Genomic DNA, 25050 nt, shown 5'->3' on the forward strand with positions numbered 1-25050 from the left:
CAAGTGAGCCAATGGTGAATTTTAATCAATGGTAGATTTAGCACTGGTGTATTTAAGCAAGCTACTTGGCCACCTCTAAAGCATTTAAAAGGAACATATTGCAGACTGGATTGAAATGAAACAAGGAATGAAGACACAGGAAAGCCACACAAATGATAGCAGGCTTCAGTGCTGACTCGCAAACAGCTCTAGCAAGAACTCCCTCCAGCCTGCGCCGAGGAATTGCAACACCGTGCTGTTGCCTCACGGCAGGCATTGCGCTCATCCAGGGAAGAGACCAGCAGTGGCAATCCCTGGCAAGCCTGCAGCTGCACTCAGTATTAAAAAAAAAAAGGGCTTGACAGGACATGTGTGTTGCAATGGTAACCTGAATCCTGTCATTCAGCCTCAGATTCTCTGCTGGAAAAGCTTCAGGTGACATTTTGGGCCATGCCCTCTTCTGTGGCAAAGGGACACTGACAAGATCAAGATCCTTCAGCAGCTAGTACACAACAAGGAAAGAAACGACACACACCGGTTTACAGAAGTTTTTATTGTTCATTAAAGAAGCTTTTGTGCAAAAATCAAGACAATGTTCTTTAGAAAGCAACTGCACGTCCCCCCACACATGTAACTCAAGCGGGTCAGGTGCCACATTCCACAGGAAGTGAGAAAACTGAAGAGATCCCCAGCAGGAGCACAGGACTTCCCCCAGCTCACCCTGCCCTAGAGGCTGCATGAATCAACCAACCATTTGCTGCTAAAAAACACACAAGAATTAAAACCTTGCCAGCCTGTAAGAGCAAGTGCTGACCCATTCCCACCCCCCAAAAACTCACACAGAAGAACACCATCCCCTTTTAAAAAATCCTGTGCTACGTGCTGTGGTGTGACACAAGCTGTACCTCTAGGGCAGTGATGCTGAAGAGAGCCCGTCGCCTACCTGGCATACCTACCCCTGCTGGGATACACTGCTGGAACCACTGCAAAAGCCTGCCAATACAGAAAGCTGCAGATATTTTACATCTTTAGAGGAAATTCATTTATTTTTTTGAAGCAGTGAGCACTTCAGAGTTCTGTACACATACAAACAGGAAAGACAAATCAGTATTGGTATCTGCCGACACTGCCCAGACATTCAGTATATACACGTAGTAATAAAAAGCTGCAGTTGAGTGGTTTTCCACTGAACTCCATGAAAATTAGTTTGCTTGTTCCTGAAGCACTGTTACTGGAGCTCCCGCCTCACCCAAGTGACCACAGAGAGAGGAGCAGTTGCTGGCACCTTTCTGTAAAGGACTGGAATTTTCAAAGCTCCACCTCAGCCCAGCTTCTCCTCCCCAAAGGTCTCTCCAGAGCTACTTTGGTGCCTTTTGGGGCATTAACTTGCTCAAAATTTTGCACTCAATGCCAGTAAGGTGCTGCGAGGTCTGCCTCAAGCAACATGATTCTCATCCTCAAGCCTCACGACCTCATGGGCCTGACTTGTTTCCAGGGTAGCAGCCTGCCTTGGAAGTCTCCTGTCCAGAATTTTGGCCACTTCAGTGTAATACTTTCTTACTGCACCACTGCGAAAGGCAGCTTGCCAGGTATGTCAAATACCTACCACAGTATTCTTACTCTCTGCCATCTCCACTCGCTACTTAGATACATTTCCCAACAGAAATGGAAACTCCAGGGGAAAAAATTTATACTTACAGCTACTCAGAAGGATGAATGCCAGTGAGACTGGGTGGCAGCAATGGGAACTGCCTGCAAGCCTCACAGCACCTCTAAGCTTTAGGTGACTGAAATATGCTGTGAGAGAAAACCAAAAGCAAGGAATGAAACAGCTGCAAGACTAAGCAGAATTGAGCAACTAGGGCAAGGAAAAAAGGGAGCCATTCCTTAAGGATGTCGCAGCATGCTTCAAAAGACTGAAATCCCACTGTTCAGGGCTCAACAATAAAACACCCACGTTGAGACTAAGCAGGCCAAGGAAATAAAAAAGACATGATCTAATATCGAGGGAGGGTTTCCTTGCCTATGACAACACCACAAGCTGTAAGCGTGGTCACTCAAGTGCAAATGCATCTTTTTACATACCAGTTACTTTGAAAGTTAGCTGGGCACACAAAGGCCCCCTTCCCTGCATTTATAAAGCTTTGAAAATTCCAGCCGAAGGGATTCCAGGATTCAGCATTATCCCTTAGAGTTCCCCTACAGTCAAACAGAACAATTAATATTCTAGCCAGATGTTAAAAACACAAAGCATAGAGTCTTCCCACTGCTGACTACAGAAAGACATTTGAAAGTTTAGTCACTATCTTGTTCTTCTTTAATTTAAAAGATAGTAGTCTCATTTCATCTTCTCTGCCATTCTTCCCAGCACCTAAAAAACACTTCAGCCTACCAATTAAAATCTACAACACACTGACTATTTTTAGGAGCATAATGAGTTAAACTGTACAATCAAAAGTATCTTTGTTAAGTCAACAATGAAGATCTGATCCTTCAACAGCAGCTCTGCTACAGAAGAGTTACAATAAAGGAACTTGAAGGTCAAATTGTTAATGAGGCAGAGAGGAGGGACATTTGAGATACAGCTCTCCAGCCTCAGCCCACACTTTTAAGAGCCATGGCAAACTTTCAGAACTGGAAATACTTCTTCTAGTTCCATACATGACGTTTGCAGTGATCAACAGCCTACAGGGAAAGAAATAGCATACGTGAGTGGAAAAAAGCCTGTTAGCAAACAAGTGGCCACTTACATATACAATAAACACCTTATTCTGAGCTAAGGTCTTGGGATCAAATCTGTTTTTCTTTAAATATGTGATTCCATAGAGGACTTCAGCAAATAATATTTTTGTCCCCACCCAGAAGCTTCAGGAAAGAATGTTGATGCTTCTTGGCCAGTAAAAGGCCTGGCAGAGAAAGCATCAGCCCACAGCAATACTGAAATTTCTAGAGCCTGATCAGAGGTCATGACATGGCCTGTTGGCTCTTGGGTCACACACTGAATACAAAGCTCCGGATGCACCTTACTATAGATTCTGAAATGCATGCAGAGAAAAAGGAGGAAAGGGGTGAGGAATCAGTCTGCTTGAGAAAGCTAAGAGCTATGGAATAACCTGGAATCAGACTCACCCACCTCTAGCTAGTACCCACTTGCTTTTTGAAGCTGAAATTCATCCACTTAAGAGCGGGCTAAAGAAGCCAGAAAATTAGTTTTTAAGGAGGTACCAAAGACCAACAGGAAACTCAAGGCAGAATCCTGCCGTACATACGTTGCACTGAGCAGCAGTCTCCATGTTCTTACACCAGTAACCAGGACCCCAGACACAAGCATCATCCCCCAGGAGGGGCTGTTTAGCTGATCCACAGACTCCTAGTTTCTGTGAAAAGAACAGCAGCACAGTCAGTATCTCTCCATTTGCACCAAAAGACCTTGACTGCAGCCCCACACCTGAGCTTCCAACTGAACAAGTGCAGGAGCAAAGCTGAGGTAGCTTCAGGAGCTCCCACAGCACCGTGCTCCACTGACAGCTGCAGTAAATCTGCAGCAAATCTGACACAAGGAAGAATTAAGTTATCACTACTACTTCACATCAGGCCTTGAGAAACAGCTTCTAGAAAGAGACTGTTCAACAACTGTCACTTAACTTCCTCTCGCCACGTTCAGGACACACTATGCTCGTTGCTGAACCTCAGCAGCGGATAACCCCGGCAGCTCCTTCCTTCTGTCCTTCCTTGCACAAGGCTGGCAGTCAAACAGCTGTCCATTCATTACGCCGAAGGCCTTGCACAAGTGAGTTTGCTCCAAGCATTCAGAGTGCTAATCTTTATTCCAGCAGAGTTTCTGCATGCTAGGCACTGAAAGGCGCACAGAAGAGCAGACAGGACTGTATCAGAGCCCACCCTGAATAGAACTAAATGCCATACTCACAGTGCAAACAAAAGTGGGATCCATCATCTCTGCCAGGAGTTGCACAACCACAGGTTCATACTGTTCCACAAACTGAACACACTGTAACAAAACACAGGTTGAGAGATTCATTTGTTAAAAGAGATTCATTTGTTAAAGCCCTGAAAAGATTATAGGAAGATACGCTCTTTAGCAGGCAGGCCCAAGCACCCCAATAATTCACACCAAACCAAGAAACCAGAGACTTGAGCTCTGCAGAGGAAAAAGGATTCAGCAGCACATTAACTACAAAACTAGATCATTTTTAGCTGGCTCATACCTGTCCACAGACACAACTGAGTATGTACAAGGCTATGATTAGAAAGCTGTCAAAAGGAAGAGAACCAAAGCAGGACAGGCTTTGATTTGCAATGTTTAGCCTCTGATAGCAGAGATCACTGCGATTTCAGGAGGAAAGCACACTCAAGTTGGAGACAAACATCTGAAACAGGCTGGCAGCAATGCACTCATAATGCCTCTGAAGCATCTTTAGCCCAAGCAGCTAGCATTTACTGCAGCAGCACAAGTGCTTCCCATCATCAACAGCCAGCCCTCTAGTGGAGAGGCCATCTCTGAAGCAGAGATGTTGGCACTCTCAGCAGAGACTAATGGCACCGATTAATAAGTCAACCACAGCTATTACACAGCTGCACAGCAGTTAGCAGGAATAGCTGTTTCACAGCTACTTTAAGCCTGTGTATTATATGCCTGCTAAACTCATAAGCAGTCACTACTGCTGAGCTGACACTCAGCAGCACCTAATAAGATTTTCAGGTAAATCTTGATAGCAATGGCCTAACAGGTGTTGCCTTTTGCTATCTCACTGGAATTATGCCAGCCTACTTCCAATTACTTTGTTAATCCCCTGAACAAGATCAGTGAGGTGGGGAGAGAAAAAAACAACCTTCAGCTGTTCCTACCCACTGTTCTCACAGGATTTCCAGGCAGACCTTTACTGACTGCAAATTAGTACAACAATCCAGCCAGTCAACCCTTTGAATAGACAGAGGCTTTCAAGGGCCTGCCAGCCACCAAGGATAGGGAATGGGAAAATCTAGTGGAAAAATCTAGTCCCTCCACACCCCCAAACTCCTTCCAACCTCTGCAGAGGGAAAGATTCCTCCAACTCTGACATGTTATACTGACTGTTCTCATAAAAACCACCATGAGATGCTACCCTCTAGCTTTTCCAAATACTGTGCAAGATGTTTCATCCTTCTGTTCATCTTTGACTGCCTTGTTCCAAGTGGAAGGCAGGCTGCCATGCAGCCAGGACTGCTGCAGATCAAGTCTGCTCTCCCCCACCCCACACACAACTCTTTTTTAACTCCCTTTCTCTACTGCACACAAGAGGTTGCTATGCTTTTGTGCTAACTAGTGAAGAGTACCAAACCATCAGCAAGACCATTGCTTTTTAGCCTGCTACACAAGATGCTTTACCTGATCACTGACAGACTCTGGCAGGAAGTGACAGACTTTTTCCAGTAAAGCCTCAATCTCAGCTGTTGTGGCATTCTTCTCAAGCTCTTTGTCTGCATAAGCAACTATCATCTTGCAGATATCACAGAAGCCACCTGCAGGTTTCACCAAAACTGACAAGACAAAAAAAACATCAACACTTTGGTAGTTCCCCCAAATAGAAGAAAGGAGGCAGCATCACACCAAGGATAGAAACCTGTGTCCTCACAGAGGATATAACCACAGGTGAACTGCTCATTTAGCAACAATACTAATTCCTCATTACCAACCTGGCTGCTGTGGAGGCTTGTTGGCTGCACAGCACTTCAGCATCACACACACAGCTTCAGGATTTGTTGCTTCCAAGAGCATGTCAATCAAAGCCTGGCCATAGACTTCTATGAAGTCCTTACACTGGTCTTTGACACTTGCTGGGAACAGGTAGCAGATGACCTCCATTTCATGCACGATTTCCTCCTGGAGTACAAGGAAGGATTAGTAGCAAGCAAATCTGACAATTCAAAAGTAAGTTTTTTGCTTACTCTGTCCTAACAAAGAAAGAGGAAGCTCTTGCTCTTGTGAAAGTGAGTAACAGAATTAACTTTCCTTCCCCCTTTCTAAAGCAGCAATAAGTCACCCCCATTTTAGCCAAAGCCTTGGTAAAGGTACCATTTTTGTCACTTACACACCTCTGTCTTGTTGCTCTCCAACAGGCCAGTCACTTCTTTCACCATAGTCTCACAGATTTCACACAAAGAAAAGGTCTTCTCTTGAACCGAGGCTTTCTGAGTACACATTTATACAAAACAATAAATCAACACGAACGGGTTTGACAGAGAATAATTCATAGAAGATCAGTCTAACAGCATTCACATTCAGGTCCAGCGCACTAACTTATTTACCTGGCTAGCCAGTTTGAGCTGGATTTAAAAGGTCTTGCAGAACCCCAAACCTCAAAGGTCTTAGTAAAATGCCTTTCTGAAAAGTAATTTTGTATGATTATTTAAGACCACAGTCCTCAGGTTGTGTAAGGCAGGGAGCTGAATCTAGTAAACACAGAAATTAAGTACTGCCACAGTGGCTGGAGTCAAGGGAAATATGAAGTGTTCTTTAAAATACACTGAGAACGAAATTTGTTAGAACTGAAAGCATCCTCCTGTTTGGAAAAAAAAAGTCAAACTGAAGGACTTAAATTGTTTGAACTCTGTTCAGAGGATAACTGTCTGCAAGAGACTTTCCTTTTGAAAAAAAGCTCAGCCCACTTCTCAACCCAAGGGCTGTGGGAAGCTAAGGTGCTTCTCCAAACTGAGCTTCAGTGTTTTGACTCTGATCAGAATCATCTGTGCATGGATAACACTGTCCCATTTTAAAAGTGTTCAAGGGATAACTACCCATGCAAAGCAAAAATAAAATTCAACTATTTGCCCTCTAGTGTTTGTCAATTAGGAGGGCTACTATACAGTTATAGAACAAGAGTTCCTGCTTTAATTCTGAAGTCTTACCTTACAGCTTCATGTCAGCAAAATCTCCACTATTCTAACAAGTCAGTCAGCTGTCTCCTACTTTACAGATCTACCTCAAAAAGTAGAGGCAAGGATTTCATATGCAGGAAGACTTGGAGCATTCTATGCATACAAGCTTTTATTTTTCTGTTCCATCCAGTTCATTACAGTAAAGCAAACAGGACAGCAAAGCTATTGAGAACAAAAAGTTATCTTACCTCCACAGTTTCCATTTTCACTTCATGAACCACCTGAGCTGGCACCAGAGTCTGAAGGGGAACAGATTTCACAGAAGGACAGAATCCAACCATGGCACAGATGTCCTTTGGTTGCTGGAAAGAGAGGTATAACATATATTTAAGAAAGGTATAAAAGATATTGCCCTTTTTAGGGAGCTTGTGGGAATGCAAAGAGAACAGGGGCCAAAGCTTTTAAAGGCTCCAACACAACTAGAGTTTCAAGACTACTTCTACTTCAAGTACTGCCAAAGCATTTGATATGGTTATAGACAGGACAACTACCAAATCAAACTTAGCAGCTCCTTTAAAAGAGGAAGAGGTTAGGCCACATCCATTTAAGAACCCATTTTCCAGGAGCTAATACACTATGCAAGCCCTTCAAAGGAGTTGACTTAAGAGCTACCAACACCAAAACAGACCACCACCGTCCCATTAGACCTGCATCCATAAGCTGCTCCCCTGAAAGCTCCAAGTTATTACAGAAGAGGCTAATTATCCTGACTCCAGAGTTCACCCCAGAACTGAAAGAAATGTCTAGGAGAAAGGACTCCTTTTCTCATCCACAAACTACCTTCTTTAAAGTATCCAGTAACACCACACTTTGCAAACAGAAACAGACTCCTGCATTACTGAACACAGCCTATAAGAAACAAAAGTTAACCGTGTTAAAAGCCTAACCCTTTTTTTTTAAAGTACTTGCAATATACTATATGAATTTCTAGTGTTCTTCTCATCGCCAGAGCAAAAACAGAAACAAAGCCTTTCAAAAAGCCAAGTCTTTTGAGAAAGTCGTAACTGACTTTACTAAATGCAAAAATAGATGCCCAACATACTCTAAGGAGGCCACACTACCTAGACAGTGAGAAGGGCTGTACAGAATAATATACTAAATTTGAGTTGTCATCATCCATCTGCCTCCCCCCCAACCCCCAAGTCTATTTAAGCTATAAAAGTTACCTTTGGTCCTACGGGTAATTAGAAAATCACACCCCACCCCATTACCAGGGCATCGAGCTTCTTACAGCAGAGGCTTATGCAACAGCTTATATGCATCACGCCATATCCTCATGCACAGGCAAAAGCAGTATCTCCATCTAACAGTGCTGCTTCAGATCACATCAGGCAGTACCTTTAAGTCAAGCCCTTTGGTTCATGCATTGTAGTAAGCATTTCCCAATAGTAATGTTAAAGCAACACCCACATACACGCGACAGGTTCTCCCTCAGAGAGATGACAGACACAAGGTCTCCCAGGACTGGTTAAATTAGAAGCCCAAACAGCTCTAGGAAGCAGGAGCCTAAAGGCCTCCTGCACCTTCTTTTCAATTCTGAGCATCCCCTACAACCAACCCACTACAAATTTAAAGATTAACAAAGAAAGGACCCGGGGACAGCTTCACTGAAGCCCTTTTGAGCCCAAATATTAAACCAGAAGCTGACAGGAGCCTCTGGCTTGCTCTCCCCACATCTATCTGGTATGAAAATGAGCAGATCTTCTGCTCCACCAGCTGAAATCTTGGTATCATGCGCTGGTAGCCAGAGCTGCAAGTAAGACTGATCCACTGGAGGAAATCTACTGCCTTTCCCTGTTTTAATCACATAAATATCCCTTGTATCTGTCAAAACTGAGTACAATCACACCATGTACAAAGCTAATAAAGCAAGAAGTGAACTACAAGCCCTTTAAGAGCAGTAAGTGAACTACAAGCAGGCTATCACCACAGGCAAGTTGCTCACCTACCTGATCCTTCTGTTGACAAAGGAGATTGGAGACAGAGGAAGATAGGAGAAATTAAAGATAACAGTTAAGAAAAAAAAGTCAAGCATTTGAACTGCATAAACTCTTTCCATGAAGACAGAGCATGACACTGGCCCCATCTCAAAGATACACCTAAAACTTTAGCAGTGCTACAGCAACCCACATTTAATATTTAATTGCACAGTGCTAACCAGCATTATTTATTTGAAGCTATTCAAATGTCCTGGGCAAGACTATCTTCAGAGTCTGAAAACTCAGCCAGATGCAAGGTGTGGTCATGTTTTGTTTTCAGGTGTCAGCAACAAACTACACTGCAATGCTTACAGTTAAAAACTAGCTGTTGTTGGAATAAGGAGTTGTTGTCCTGCCCCCAACCAAAAGTGTAAAAACAAAAAAGGCCTCTGTGTTGCCAAATTCATGTTCACAGCAGCCATAGACTCTATTCATAAACTCATGCCATAACTTGCTACATATTTGCACTGCATTCTCTAAAGAACAGCCTGCCCCGTTTTTTTTTTTTTTTTAAGAAAAACAAGTTCTTTGAGGTCTGGATAAAGAAAAATGCTATGGAGGTGGTCAGAGGTAAAATATATTGTTGCTGCAGAAGACCAGGACTGGTGCAGTACCACTCATTTTCTACAGCTTCTATCACGAGCCCAGAGAGCAGCAGATTTGGGACAGCAATTCCACAGTGCGGAGGTTTAGTCTTGCTTCAAATAGACACTATCTCTAGCACTTACTTGAACGTATTTTGCAATACTGTGACAAAGACCAACTCTAACATGCTTACACAGTATTTGGAAGGAAAAAGTGGTATAAGTACAGGGCTGAGAAAATATAAAAGAACATACATAAAACGTTTTCCTCTGTGTCTCAAAGCACCGGAGTGCCTTTTGCACTGGTGAAATAGTTGTGGAAGAGGAGGAAAGAGCTGAAGAAAACATTCAGGGACTTAGGTCACTACCCAATTAAATGCCAAATTCAAAGTGTTAACAACAAGACTCATTGCAGTAAAAGTCTGGGTAGAGCTTTTGCTCTGTGTTTCCTGCTTCCAAATAAGTCAGGTACACAAAGCAGAAAAATGAAAAGAGACCAAGTATTACAATTTACTGATCTTACCATGTGCATCATCATCTGGATAGCCAAGTCAGAATATTCAGAGATATAGCTCTTGCACTGCAGGAAGTGGGAAAAGAAAGTCTTGCTGTAATTATCAAGCCACTTAAGCTGTAGAGGCAACCTAGAATTTCCTAGTACTTCTCAAAGTATTAATTTACATGCTCTACTTAATAACTATACTGTTGTCTTTCAGAGCTCGTCCCAAACATAAGATGACATTTCAGGTTACACAATCATTGCCCACATAGCTGTTTATCTAGCAAGTCCTTCTGTTCCTCTCAGGGCAAAACCACGTTGGTGTGACCCCATTACCCCTGCCAGGTCACTTTTATGAAAAATGTCTTTAAGGGCTATCAGCAACTTCCTCCTTCAATCTCTTTTTCCCCTCCTCCCCACTCCCACAACCATTTGTTTGACCAGAAAGCTCATGATTTCAGTGTTGAGGTGTTGTTGTTATACTGTGTAACATATCCTACGTTACACATGCTCCTTTGTTTAATTAGAGATTATACAGACAGGACTAAGGCACTGATAAATTATTTTATGTTTATACACAGAAATGGATTTTTAAGTAGAAAGATAGCTTACTATATCAGCCATTCCAGGTCCCAAACGGTCACATTCCTCCTTGGCATGAGCAACTAAAGACTTTACAAAAGATGAATTTGTCCTGACAGCTTCCTGAACATCAGTAACCAGCTGAATGCAGTCTTGGCACACATCCCCATTTCCCTGGGCAAAGAGTGAAAAGCTTAAATTGACACATCAAATAGCTAATTTTAGAAGCTTCAATTACTAATAAGTTTTAAAGCTATTTTAAACTATATGAAAACCTAAATAAATGTTATAGAATACCTAATACGAAAAGACAAGCTGCTGTTGGTATGTGCAACAGCCACTAGGTGGAGATTAGGTACCTACCTACCTACTCAGCTGCAAAACCCAAGATAACTGTTAAGATACCCAATCAAAATCTCTTGGGTTTGTTTACAGACCACAGGGGGAAGGCTTCCAAATCTGGCACAGCTCTCCACCCACAGCAGCTTGTTCTCCACCCACCTGTTAACTCCCATATCTAAACTCAGCCTCTACTCCCAAGTTCATAGTCTCATCTACTCCCCTTTGTCAATTACTTGTTTCTGAGCCAGTCACCTCTGGACTCAGAGACAAACGCTTCCTCCGAAGGGCACAGTCAGGAGATTAATCAGAAAGCAGGAGAATTCTTTTTTTCTTTGAATGCTGGTGCCAAACTGGTGCCAAAGTTGCTCTTGGAAGAAACTGTTTCCAGCAAGACCTGCTTGACTGCTTGACAGTCCTGGATGGGAACAGCCCAGCACAAGACTTAGCTTTACAGGTTGATCCAAAGCAACACATGCAGTCCACGCAGGCTGCATCTATTACCTCACTTAGCTCTAAACCCACAGGTTAAGGAAAAAAAGTATCTATATATATGCAGCACAAAATTCACTAGGAGACAGTAACTCAGGTGAAGAACAAATGCTGAATTCGTGCCCAGGACAATCCCTTGCCAAGAACCACCAATAAGCTCTTACACAAAGGAGCACTGGCACTCTGGAACAGAAAGTGTTCACTTCTCTTGCACAGCATAATGCCACTGCATTCTTACCTTAGACTTCTGCTTGGGCTTGTCCTGAGGGTAAAGGAGGAGAGGCACATTAGCCATAAGCGGGGATGCCAGCTCAGAGAAGTCCAGCTCTGGTATCTTATTGGTCTGAAGTTGTTTCTGAAGTTTCATTGCTGCAAGGTGCTTCTGAAGGGACTGGCACAGTGAGAGGGCACTGCATACAACTTCAGGTTTATCCTGAGGGAGATAAGATATATAAATAAAAGCTCTAGACTGATTGCACTGTTATATGACAGAGTAGAGAATCAGTCAGCTGAAACATTACAGCAAGGGAAAGTGTTTCAGAGTAAGGAAGCAATCTTCAAATTTAAAGAACGCCAACAAAAGTTGACTCATACAGAAACAAAGGATCACATTCACCATCTTACATAGAACAGAAATTCAAGAACCAACAAGAGCACAATTTTCAATTCAGTTACAAGTCATTTACTTACAAACTCTTCTTTGACCATATCCATGATAACCGGTAGGTAGGAATCCACAATTTCTTTGCACTCAGAGGCCAGGCCTTGATCAGGGAGAAACTCGCACGTCTTTTCCAAGTAAGAGCGGATCTCATCCTAACAGGACATAAGGTGGGCCATATATCAAAAGCTCTTTCTAAATGCATGATGTAAAGCCTAAAAAAAGGCCCTTGGACTCCGGTAAGTACAGACAGCCAGCAAGCAAAACTAAATGAAGTTTTCACACAATATCCTGAGTCAGAACAGACCCACAGAGATCAAGTCAACTCCTGGCTCCACGCAGAACCACCCAAAACCAAACCCTTTATCTGAAAGCAGTGTCCAAACACTTCTTCAACTCCAGCAGGTCGGTGCTGTGACCACTGCCCTGGGGAGCCTGTCCCAGTGCCCGACCACCCTCTGGGTGCAGAACCTTTCCCTAACACCCAGCCTGACCCTCCCCTGTCCCAGCCCCATGCCGTTCCCTCGGGTCCTGTATCTGTCCCCAGAGAGCAGAGCTCAGCGCCTGCCCCTCTGCTCCCCTCGTGAGGGAGCTGCAGGCCACCATGAGGCCTCCCCTCAGCCTGCTCTGCTCAGGGCTGAACAGACCAGGGTACCTCAGCTGCTCCTCACACACCTTGCCCTCTGGGCCCTTCACCATCTTTGTAGCCCTCCTTTGGACACTCTAAAGCTTTACTGAAATTCAAAAAGATTACATCAACTGGCTTCCCTTGGCTAACTAGGTGGGTGACCCTATCATTAAAGGAAACCAAGTTTAAGCAGGACCTTCCCCTCGGTGAACCCATGTTGGCTGTGACCGATGACCACACTGTCCTTCAGATGTTTTTTGATAACTCCCAGAATAAATTTTCTCCATAACTTAACCAGGCACTGAATTGAAACTGACAGGCCTGTAATTACCAGGGTCTTCTTTATTCCTTTCTAAAAAATTGGAACGATGTTTGACAGCTTCCAGTCAACTGGGACCTCTCCAGATTCCCAAGACCATCGAAAAATAACAGGTCCTGCAATGCCGCTCTGAGTACACTGGGATAAATCCTATAGACTTATATGCATCCAGATGGAGCAGCAAATCCCGCACAAGGTCGGGGTTGGGTGTGAGTTTATCATTCCTGCAATCACAGTCCTCCAACTCAGGGAACCTGGGGTCCCAGAGCCTATCACTGATGTCAACAACAGAAGCGAGGAAGGAATTAAACATCTCCGCTTTGTCTATGTCTCAGTTTGTGAGGTGGCCATCCTCATCGAGTAATGGACTTGTGCTTTCTCTGGCCCTCCTTTTGCTGTTAACATTTAAAAAAAATGTCCCTCACAGTACTGTCTGGCTTCAGCTCTAATTGAGCTTTGGTCACACAAATTTTCTCCTTAAAAAGGTGAACAGCATGATCACTGTGGCCAAGACAGAAGTTTTGCATTACAGCTTTATTTTCCCCAGTCCTGGACCTTCAGTGAGACCCCAAAGTGAAAAATTTGAAATACTTCCTGCAAGGCCTGCACAACACAGTCTTATCCCCACAGACCATCTACATTTAAGAGGAAATGAAATTATGGGCTGGTGGAAAAGTGATCTGTTCACACAAAGTACTCTGGGTTCATGAAAGATAAAATGAAGTCACAATCAAAATAAAGCCCACTTTACCTGCTGTAATCATCCACTTCTACACACTGCACTATCCCACCCTCAAGATTAATGGTCCACTAGCACAAGAACAATCATATTTAGTATCTACAGACAATCAGGGACATGTTAGAGAGGGCAAGGCTTGAGAACGTGCTCATCTCTACATCCAAAGAGGCTGCATTTCAAAGCCCTATCCTATGTAACCTAGCCCCTTTCAACATTTGCTGTTGAGATTGGGAAAATATCATGCAGACCCCTTCCAACCCCTCACCTCAAGACCTTGTTATGACAATTAAATCAACTAGTGCCTTGGGGCAAGAAGAAGGGGAGCTATACTTACCTCTGTGCCATTGTCCTTCAAAACCTTGCCAACCACTGTTACAAGTTCCTTACACAAGTCACAGGGGATGCTGTTCTAGGGAGAGAAGTAGTGTTACTTGGAAGCAGAATTAAGTGCCTATAAATGCAGTGTGCAAGGAATAATGTGAAGAACAAGCATTACATTCAGAATTTAAAGAAAAAATATTGGCTGAAACAAGGAGGGGCATTTTAAAATAGTGAAGCTATTCCAAGCAAGTTCCACTCCAGTTTCTTCAGTAAATCAACCTGATATGAAGCAGGTATGCTATCACCCGCTTATTTCACCTAGTCCCACCACCCTTGAATTGTAAAGTTTATTGCCCTGAGAACCCCTCTCCTGAACCTGTTTTTACTTTACTCTCTCAAGAGTCTAAATTTCCAAAATGCACAGGAACCTTTCAGACTGTTTCACTCATTTTAATTACACTCTGCCCTTCTAACATTCCCCTTTTCCCCTACTTTTCCACAAGTTGAAACACGTCAGGGCACATATACACGCAAGGTGGGTTGAATGCAACCATGCATAAAACGCCTTTTTCCTCCAAGAAAGTTGGGGAACAACACCATAAGGGGTACAGCTATATCTATAAAGCAGCACTCACTTTTAGCAGAATTTGAAAAGCCATGCTAAACTTGGCAATTGTATCATTATGTACTGTCAGAGCTTTCATAAGTTAGCACATACTGTATCCTTTGTAGAACATAAACCTGTAAGAAACGCCTAAAAATAAAAGTGCTGTGTTTCTTTATTTTTAAATAAACCTATGAGTTTGGCATGGCTCAGAGTAAGAAAGGGCTCTATGAATTAGGAATCTTCTTAATACAGAGGAATGAGTCTGAAATCCCCTAGCTCTGTTCCACATACTGCTCAGCAATTGTGCAACAGGTCACACGAGAAGTCAGACAAGTTGTGCAACGCAACGAAATGGAAAGCAACCCTTATCTGCCACCCAAATTAACTCGTGGCAACCAAGACTAGTCAGATGTAGCACTTAACTTCAATCGGCAACTTGAAAATCTTCATCAGCACATGGAAACCAGCCACCCAAGCTGTAAGTGGGAAGAAATCTCAGCAGTTGATACTTACTACAGTAGGCTTGTTCCAGACATTCTGCTGACAGTGTTTCACTGCTCCACATTGCGATGCTGTCCGAAGGCTCTGACACCAGACCTCTGGACCCTTTGCACAGTCCTTCTGCCACACAACAGGGTTGGCCACAGCTGCCAAAGAAAGAATTGTTCTTTCAGTTGCACCTTGGAATGATTTGCACTTCAAAGCAAGCAGGTTAATGCCATACCATGTAATTACAGACTTTCCATTAGGCCACTTCAGTTTACTAACACTTTTAAGCAGATTTCAATCCAGCAATTTTTATCCTGAGAGGTAAGGATGAGTCTCAAATACCAACAGCACAGCCAAACAACTCCAGAAAACCAAAGCAGCTGAACTTCCTCACCACCCCGGCAGCCCATTCCTCTACCATCAACCTTTCATAAAGCAAACAAAAACCCCAATGTTTTCCTCATCACACTAGACAACTTGAAACAGAAAAACCACTCGTTGCAGAAAGCCACACTTGAGACTGCATGCTGCAGCCCCTGCTCTCCTGTCCTTACAGCAACTTCCAACTCCAAACCAGCAGCCGCATCTAGCCTGTAATTGCTGTCTGCATTCCTTCTCCTAGGTGATCACTCTCTTCTCCTGGAGCAACAGAGCTGCGAAACTCATTTGATTAGAAGCCACGACAATGCACACATTTGCATGGAAGACTTAAGAGCCAGGTGAAGGCTGAAACACTGCTCACAAAATTTCACGAAAGTCAAAGCCAAAAAGGGACAAAACAACATGAGACATTCTATCAAGTAGTTTTTAATCCAATTAAACCCATTTAGATTTTATTTCTTCTTGGTCAGTTCAGCTGTGTACAAAAAACTGTGTGCAGAAAAAAATGAGGACAAGCCCTTGCCTGGACACTACCTCCACCCCACATGGAGCTGTCAGGTAACCTACAAGTTTTGAAGTTAAATACAGAAAGCCACTTACAGGGAGCCTCCCTAAAGATGTGTAAAAGCTCTGTACTGTTAGTAAGCAATGGGGACAAGTCAACAAAGCTCACCTTCTGGCGAATTTCAAGCCATTTTATTTATTGTGCTGGCCTGCAAACACCACAGGACCAGCTGCTCAGCTTCATCCAGTTTTCTAAATCCATCCTACCTGTGGGTAGGCTCAATTTCTTCAGCAGTCAGCCTCTCTTAGGTTGCACTAACCGAGGAAGAAACAACTCCTAAAATCCTACAGCAGGCAGGCTCCAGTGAAACCTGTTACAGTCTAATCCTACAGCACACTGCTGTCAAAGTTTAAAAAAACAAGCCTGTTCAAACCTATTAGCTGTATAGGTGTTTTTCCACAGCCATTATTTTCGCATCAACACTATTTACACATCGCAAAATGCTGTAAAATTACATTGTCAACCAAGAAGCCGAAAATTAAACTGTTTTGATTGCTACGAAGCTTCTAGTGAGGTTATAACAGATGAATGATCACTTTTCTATTTCTCACATCTCGACTACGTAATTAGAGGATCAACTTAACAGCTGAATTACCAGCACATCTGCTAGGTACACAGCCAGTACACATCAAGTAGAGCCAGATAAACAGTGCTTTATAGGTGACAGTCTGTAGCCTTTCAGCTGTTGATTTCTAAAGCCTGTTTACACTGGATTTCACAGAGGAATGACCCATTTATTTTAAGAAAAACGTGCTTGGAATACTTAAGCTTCCACACAAGAGCAAGAAGTTTGTCACGCTCTCTCTCTCCCAGGAAAAAGCATGGAAAAATGAACATTTTTCAGCAAAGCAGCACATTAAGACTGTAGGAATAAAGCTTCTAAACTTGTAAGCATGCACAGTTAGCATAATATTTACAGATGGCCTGTTCTAATGTGCAACACTATTATCTGGAAGCACCAACAAGAGTACAGTTTTAAAGTCAGCCTGGTCAGGCAGCTAGCTGTTAGCTCCTGGCAGGATGACAACAAGCAAGTAGCCACTTGGTTGAGGAAGGAGTTATTCTTCCCTTTCAGATACTGGCAGCAAACAGGGTAGGAAGTTCTGCAAGGTAGAGTTAAGTCTGGCTAAAGTCAAGCACGACCTCGACTTTAAACAGGGGAATTAAGGGCTTCTAACTATTTAGAAGTAAAGCTTTTAACCTATGCCTTCAGTTCTGTGCATCAAAAGAAAATCCCTCTCCCTCCCATCTGCAACATGCAATAAAGCTACAAAACTAAACAACTACAAAACAACAAGAGTTATGCCATGCAGTTTAAGCTCTCAATCTAATAGGTCATCTAAAACCCAAACTGAGGAATTCGCACAGTAACTTGCACTGGTTTGATCTAGCTCTTAATGAGCTTTCAGTTTTTGTTTGGATTTTTATTTCAACATGCCTGTCATTCTATGAACCTTAATATCCACACCAGTTTTGGCAGAACCTCCAGCAACTGGTCTTGTTCCTCCATCATCTCTGACCCAGTTATCACAACTACAGGACAGAATACTAGGCCACTGGGCACACAGTGCCCAGATTTGAGGACAATGGCACAAATGTTACCTGCAATCCTCAAGAGGAGATCGGAGCCACAAAAAAAAAATCCCACACAACTCAGAAGAGCCTGAGACAAGTAACAACAAGTAAGAAGTATGAGAGGCATCGAGCAGTTTGTAAGCACTGAAAATTACCTATACAATGCAAGAACCCCGAACACCTTCCTACTGGCATTATGTGAAGCCCTCACTCCTGCACACCACCACAGCAGGATGGCACACCAACATATCTACAAGGCTTTCCCATCAAAAAAAGCCAAGAGACCCAGGAAACCTTAACTGGTTATAAGCACAAACTTTTACCTGCAGAGAACAGAAGTATCCTGTCAGCTACAAAGGACACTGGGGAAGTTTGTTTTTACCTTCTGAGAAGATAAATCTACGTTTGATGCTTTCAGTACAGATCTTTCTTGTCAAATGGTGACAGCACATTTGTTTGGGCCACACATCACTGGCACATTTCAGAAGCAGCTACAGAACAAAGGCAACATCTGCTAAGTGAGGCATCTTTTCTTCCTTCTTCCACAGTGACTTTAAATACAAGTAGGTTTGTATTAGTTTATATTATGTTGAATTGTATTACCCAACCCAATTTCTGGTATCAAAAGGATGCACCTTCACTGCATTATCCACCCCCCGCTTTCTGAATGTCCAGGAAAAAACAGAAACAAAACTAAAAACCTCTACATTAATTCAGCTTTTGCAGATTCAGAAAACAGTCTTAAGTCCTCTACCATCTCCACTACTTATTTCCTTTAGCTTGTTCTCCTCTTTCTTTTCAAGACAGCATTTTTCCTTGTCTATTAACTTATATTACACCACCAAACTAACAAGTGTTAAAACCTTGTGCTGGTTCACAACAGAACAGTTACCTTGCCTGCTCCCTAAAAACAACCTCTCCAGCAAGACGTGACACTTTAATGTGGTATTTCACATCCTCAGCACAGCAGCAACCTGAAGAAAACAAAGCACTGTCAGTTACCTTGCACAACTCTTAATACTTGCTGGATAAACCCAATGGGATTACCTTCTTAGTTACCTCTGGCATCCTTTTATTTCATATATTGTTCTTTACCTATCTGAGGTCATCCATTTTTAAATAGGTTTCTCCTTTTTCTGTAGATTAGCTCTCAACAGTCACATCATGCCCTTCCAAACCTGCTCCCCTTCCAAGAAGTTCTCACAAGCCACTATTTTTAGAGAACCAAACAAGTTTATCTGTGAAGGCCACAGTGCTTCAGTACTCCTCCTCTTCTGTGGCTCAGCCCTTCTTGAACTGGTTTCTTCTGTTTTAGAAGGAACAGCCTTTGCTGCACAGAACTTCTCCTGAATTAAGCAGAGAGAAAACTGAGGAGGAAGGAAAAGGGGGAGATGAAAATGCAATCCACATACCAAATTAAAGTGCTTTCAGATGTAAAAGACTTCAGCTTTCAGGCTCGTAGCCAAGCTGACAGCCCACAGGCACCCTGTGATCCTCGCCTACTGGCAGCTTCTTGAAACCAACGATGAGACACTCAAACCCACTTTGACTTCTCCGATGCTTGTGTCTGTGAGACTACAGAAGCTGTCTCCTGGAACAAGCATTGCCTCAAAAACACAGCCTGACAACAATCAAACTCCCCAAAGTCAGAAAGGTAACAGCAGCAGCAGCAGCCACCTCTTCCCAGAGGCTCAGGTCAGTAACCTAACACTGCTGGAATATCTCTGACAGAGTCCTGACAAGCAACAGCTCCTGCACAGGGCCCTGCCAAGGAATTCGTACAAAACTACTGCCTCTTTCCTTGCCGGTAGGTACCTGGGAGGGCAGCGCTAACACACAGACGTTGGTCAAGCAGGGGTGACAAACCGCTCAGACTACATCTTTTCTACTTGAAGGGCTTACAGAACCACGCATATGGAAGTACGGTGAGCCTCTTCCCTCCTCTTAAGCAAAAAGTAACCTAGAAGGAGACTTACAATGGCTGCATGACCAGTCTGCGAGGGCAGCTGCTGGAAAAATGGTTAGGTAATTACTTCTTCTGGCAATAGCCTTCCCTTCCCTCAAGCATCTGTTAGACTTCTTCCACTGACAGCCAGCCCCAACTTCTCCTCGAGATAGGCAGAAAAACCTCTGAAGCAATCTCCTCCAAAGCTGTACTCAATCTACTAATGAGACTTTCGTGATCAAGCTTAATTAACACCTTATATAAGCTTCTATGAACAGGGATTCTATATGGGCCAGACCAGAGTCCCTAAAGAGCAATAGGATAAACTGGGAAACTGTCACCCAGAACACAGAAATTCTGCTTGAAGACTCAAGTCTCCTCCAAACCTGACCGCTAGTAAAGCCTCAATGTAAGCAGCAGTTTCATGGACAAATTAACCTGTAATTGGTGAGAAAAGGAAAGAGCTGAGCTGTTGTTTATTTTAAAGCATTGCACTCAAACGTGGAAGATAACTTGGGGTGCTATCAACTCTTATGCCTTTGTGACAATCCAATTTGTTCCAAATATATCAACATCCATCAGGAGAGATGTTTTTTTCCAGGCTATCCCACTTGGCAGTGTTTAAAGAAAAGCCATTATCTCCCAGAAATGCCCAGAGACCAAGTGAATGCGTCCACCTCCTCCACTCTGCACTCAGTAACTAAGTCTTCCCCGTTCCTTTTCGGAATTGCACGTGTAAAGCATCTTCAAGCTAAAGAAGTCAAGTGGGATCAACTTCTCTTCATCAAGTCTTACAAAGTGTCAACAAGTCAAGGGGTGTCCACAACCTCGAGTTATTTGAAGGGCCTGGTACTCCACAGCCTCTCCGGTCAGTTAGTGAGTTTAAGGAACATTTCACAAGTTGTAACCAGCTCACACCACTAAGAACTCATGCCAAAGTCTACTGTGCTTTTAGATTAACAAGGCAGCAAACGGCCGCAGCATTTGAAAGATTACAGGCAGTTTGTGGGGTAAACAGATGAAATCTGGCTAGACGTTATCGGTTCTTCAGATGTCAGCTAAAATCAGAGCCTTCCTGTCCGATATCTGCTGATCAAGTATCAAGCTCAAAACATTCATAGAGTGTAATTCACAGGAAGTAAATTTTCATTTCAAGCCACGATTGGGCTCTTCGTTGCGGTGGGGAGTGCCCTCCTGTTGTGGCATAGTACCTTTGGTGTAAAGCATCGCTCCTACCTCAGACACGCCCTTGCTTCCAAAAGCAGAAGATAGACACTGTAGGAGGAGCAGCTTCTGTACATAAAGCAATCACAACAAAATTAAAGATAACAGAACATGATGAGCCGAAGCAGTAAAATTAGCTCTACTGTCCCAATAAGTGGTCACAGTTCCTGTAAGGCTGTAAGAGAAGCACAATTTCTACACTGATCAGAGTTTGCTACAAGGTTGCCAAGCAAGCAGCGACTTCTCCCTGAGATTTTCCTGCGACAGAAGCTGGAAGAGAGATCTGGATGTTCCAGAGCATCTGGCAGTCACCAGGGGAAAGCGGTCCCACAGAGGATGTTGGGATCTTTCCCAGGAGATTACAGGAAGAATTATCCCTGCAGCAGAAGTTTTTCCCTGTAGAAATACGCCTAAACTTTTTAACAAGCTTGTTTTCCATCTCAATTCCTGGTTTGTTTTGGGGTTCTCTGGGGATAAATGGATGGATTTCATGTAAATGTCTGCAGAAACTCTATATTGAGCACTCCCCTTTCTCCAGGCAAGTAGATTCATCCCACCTGCTAATTACATTTAGAGTGCCACATCTGGATGAGGAGAGACCAAGTTCTTGGCCAAAAGTTACACTGCAGTCCCAGCACAGCGCAGGTGAAGTCCAGAGACACACAAAGTCTTCAGAAAACAGAAGGGCAGTTCTAGACACCTCTGGGAAGAAACAGTCTCTGGAGCAACGCTCTTTTCCCTGCTCCCATCAGAATGAATGAACACCAGAGGCAGAGGACAAGAGGAAGCTCCTTTCAGGAAAGGAAGGACATTAGACCCCTGCAGCTGAGCAGAGAACATATGCAGAGGGATGAAAAGGGACATTTCAAAGAGCAACTCTGGGAGGACAGCAGTTAGCTATGGGAGACCCTGGAAAGGCAAACTGTGGTGCACAAACTGAAAGAATAACCCAGGCAGGAGAATAGCAACAAAGCAACTGAGAGCAGGAACGAATGAAGTGTTGAACCCTAATCTATGCATACTAATAGCCTGCATCCACAGGCGAACATAGTCAAAGGATTTTAAACTTATTACTGAAAAAAATAAGCCTTGAAATCTCGTTGCAAGATTCAGTTACTCTGAATTCAAATCCCTCTAGATGCAGACTATTGCAGAAGCAGAGAACAAAGTTTAAAAACCAGAGTAAACAGTGCAAATATTTCTCGAGAGGAGGAGAAATACCAGTATCTGAAACTAAATATTGCTCTGTGACCCAACACACAGACAAGCATTACCCCAAAAATACACGCACACACTGCAGAGACCACAGAAGTACCCTGTTTAACTTGCAGTCTTAGCAGCAGCAGACAAGAACTGCTCCACCAGCAGCAGAGTCCAACCTCTCAGAGAGTCCCGCTGACATCACCATCACCTGATGGAGACACTTCCAGTTTTGCTGACAAGCTTTCGTCCCCTCTCTCCTTCCACCTTCTGTGCTATCTCAGCTTTTAGAGCTTTCCAGAACTGCTCCTTTGTGGTATGATGCAGAGCACAAACCAAGGCTGCAGGAAGACAGCACGAACTCCAGCATTTCTGCAGAAGCGACCACGCATTTCACTCGGAGCAGCCGTGAATATGCAGAACAGCTTGTTCAGTTCCTCCAAGAACAATTCTTTCTATTTACGCCCCTTCCGCAAACAACGCAGAGATTGTCCAAGGACAGGTTTACACGCCAGTCACGTGGCTGTAGCAGCACTCTGTCACCAGTGTGTTATGTGATGGTGTATACCTCATACCCGCAGCACTCCTCCAATAGGAAGACTTTTTAATACGCCTTCCTTCCACTGTCTGCCTAATTTCATCTCCAGCACAAGCACAGCCTTGCTGTTAGAAATCACTTTCCCTGCCAGAACAGGCCTGTAAACTACAGAGCACCGGTCTAGCTCAATTATCTGCCCTTACCACCTCCTCCAGGAAATTCAGGTCAGGCAGACCAGCTCAGGTCTTCAATTCATCTGACGGTTTTCTTTTCCTCAATGTTCTGGCTGGCGTTTGCTAGAGGAATTACCAATCTCGGGAGGAAGGAAAATTAAGTCTGCTATTATAGGAGGAATAAAAACCACATCCTCAAACTTTTCACTTTCAGCTTCCAGCTTAACTTTCATTGTACCAGGAGAAACAAGAAATACGCCTTACTCAAAAGATACCAACTTCTGCTAAAACTCTGCTCCCAGCTTTCCTTCTTTCCTGATGTCGAAGATCAGCAATAATCAAAAAGCATACTCCTAGTATCACAAGCTCTCTACAACCTGCTTTAATTCCTTTGTGTCTCCTTTAAAGGGAAGATGCACCGGAGCATTTGTAAGTAGGTCAACCAAAAACCCTCATGGCCTACCAGCCATGCTGTAAGCCAGCCAAGTAACTCCATTAGGATACAACAAGGGTAGCTAGATTTTGATGCAGCTAATTAGCTAACTTGTCACATGAAAGTGGTGTCCCAGGTTGTCACAGCCAAATCTCCAGAAAAATCTGCACGGCATTACCGTAGGTGAGTCAATTAGTAGTCATAACTGGACTCTGGTGAAAAGAGACAGGTGTTTATTTCTGTTAAAACAGTGACTTCCTAAAGAAAAACAGGACCAACGAGTCTTCTGCTATGCTCAGTTGCATACACATGCCCTTAACAAGCAGACCAGGTTAACTCTCATTGCTGAACTGGTTTCTCATTACAATTTCCCTAAATACACTAGTGGGAAACTTGGAAGAATGCTTCCAAGACAAATGCTTTTTGCTCTTAAAGCGCAAGAAACTACAATTTTAGTGACACAAAAACAGTCCCAAGGAAAGTGATGACCCACAGGAGATAATTTAGCATAGAGCCAACACAGAAATGATATTACCCCAGCAGGTAAACAAGCAGAGTGAAAGGCAGCATTTGCTTTGTTTCCAGCCTGAAAAGACAGAGTTTCTCCACCGAACTGCCCACATACCGGTACAGCAGAAGCGCGCTTCCTGGAGTATAACAGTAGTGCACAATTCCGCAATGTCTGCAGCCTGCCAGTTGGTTACACCTACGGCTTTCAAACAGCTACTCAGGCTTTTCTTTATCCGACTGGTGAAATATGGCAGGTTTAACGAATAGGCTGGATGTTTACAACATTTTATTTAAAGGAAAATTCTCAAAATAAGAAGCCTAGGTGAATCAGTCCACTGCTGTATCATTGCACCTTTAATGTGGGGGTCTCTGTGCCACAGCCTGAAGGGATACACCCCTCTAGTCAGCCCAGGAATCATTTCTACAGCTGTCTAGCTTCCTCAAAACACAAAATGCAAACATTGCCCTTGCTAATCTCTAGCCCTAACGGTAAACACGGAACATTTCTTATTTCCCCACCACCACTTTCACATGGGCACCAACCAACAACAACGCAGTACAGAGACAAAGCGATGGGATTTTCCATCTGGAGCCGTAAACCCAAACAAAACAAGGCTGTTAAAAGCACATAACAGAAAGGGCTACCTCTTGGTGTCTCAAAGAGGATTAGCACTGAGCCGTCCCTGAAGTGGCAAAGATAAATGGGGCCTCTTGGCCAGCTGCTGGAAGCAGGACAGCTTCTAGCAAGCACCCTTACAGAGCTCTAGGTCATGCAGGTGCCTTTCCCTAATCATCGCTAGGAGAAACATGAAATAACACGGTGGTGCTGTTAATGCAGAGCCCCCTGAGCCCGGCAGTGCTAAGGGGGCTCCCCACAGCCCCCTCCCCTGCCTGCTGCTCCCCCCGCCTCCATTTCCCCACCCCTGCTCCTCCGAGGCCGCTTCTCCCCCAGGCCCAGCACCGTTAAACCCGGCAGCCGGGCCCGGCAGCTCCGTGGCTGCTAGAAAAAAAAATAAATAAACACTTTTATACCCTCCCTCGCCCCCAACACGGCCGGAGGTCACCGCAAGGACCCCGGGGGCTGCGGGAGGGAGGCGAGGGGAGGCCGGGCCGGGGGGATAGGGCTAGCCTGGAGGTGTTGGGAGGCCCGAGGGTGCCGAGGGGAGGCCCGGGGGTGCCGGGGTCCGCCCGTGCCGCTTACCGGCCGCCAGCAGCGCCAGCAGCCCCAGAACCGGCGCCGCCATCGTCCCGCGCCCGTCTGCAATGCGGCGCCGCCGCCGCGCCGCGCCCTATTTATAGGCTGCGCCGCGCATGCGCGCTCGGCGCCCCGCCCCCGTGCGCGCCCCCGCTCC

At 44.1% G+C, this 25050-nt stretch overlaps 1 protein-coding gene across 3 annotated transcripts; it reads right to left on the reverse strand.

Moving 5' to 3' along the window:
• Positions 1 to 513: 513 nt before the first annotated feature.
• Positions 514 to 25050, reverse strand: LOC106030828 (prosaposin). Of its 3 annotated transcripts, none has more exons than XM_048069525.2 (15): positions 24900 to 25050; positions 15179 to 15312; positions 14072 to 14146; positions 12081 to 12206; positions 11629 to 11823; positions 10590 to 10733; positions 10002 to 10058; positions 7696 to 7764; positions 7104 to 7217; positions 6073 to 6168; positions 5674 to 5860; positions 5366 to 5517; positions 3908 to 3988; positions 3249 to 3356; positions 514 to 2664 (listed from the first exon to the last, which is right to left on the reverse strand). In XM_048069525.2, the coding sequence occupies exons 1-15, from the start codon at positions 24940 to 24942 to the stop codon at positions 2629 to 2631; spliced, it is 1617 nt and encodes a 538-aa protein (XP_047925482.1). In that variant the 5' UTR covers positions 24943 to 25050; the 3' UTR covers positions 514 to 2628. The 3 variants fall into 3 exon arrangements, with proteins under 3 accessions (XP_047925482.1, XP_066856689.1, XP_066856690.1); XM_067000588.1 differs by lacking the exon at positions 24900 to 25050 and adding an exon at positions 18058 to 18142; XM_067000589.1 differs by lacking the exons at positions 7696 to 7764; positions 24900 to 25050 and adding an exon at positions 18058 to 18142.

Source organism: Anser cygnoides, chromosome 7, assembly GCF_040182565.1.
Source record: "Anser cygnoides isolate HZ-2024a breed goose chromosome 7, Taihu_goose_T2T_genome, whole genome shotgun sequence".
NCBI classification, from domain to species: Eukaryota; Metazoa; Chordata; class Aves; order Anseriformes; family Anatidae; genus Anser; species Anser cygnoides.

Coding starts and splice junctions, on each gene's coding strand:
- LOC106030828 (XM_067000588.1), bottom strand. CDS start 18,127: ATGTGCTGTCACCATTTGACAAGAAAGATCTGTACTGAAAGCATCAAA. Junction 14,147..15,178: donor TCTGGAACAAGCCTACTGTA/GTAAGTATCAAC, acceptor TTCTCTCCCTAG/AACAGCATCCCCTGTGACTT. Junction 7,765..10,001: donor TCCAGATGATGATGCACATG/GTAAGATCAGTA, acceptor TGTTTCTTATAG/GCTGTGTTCAGTAATGCAGG.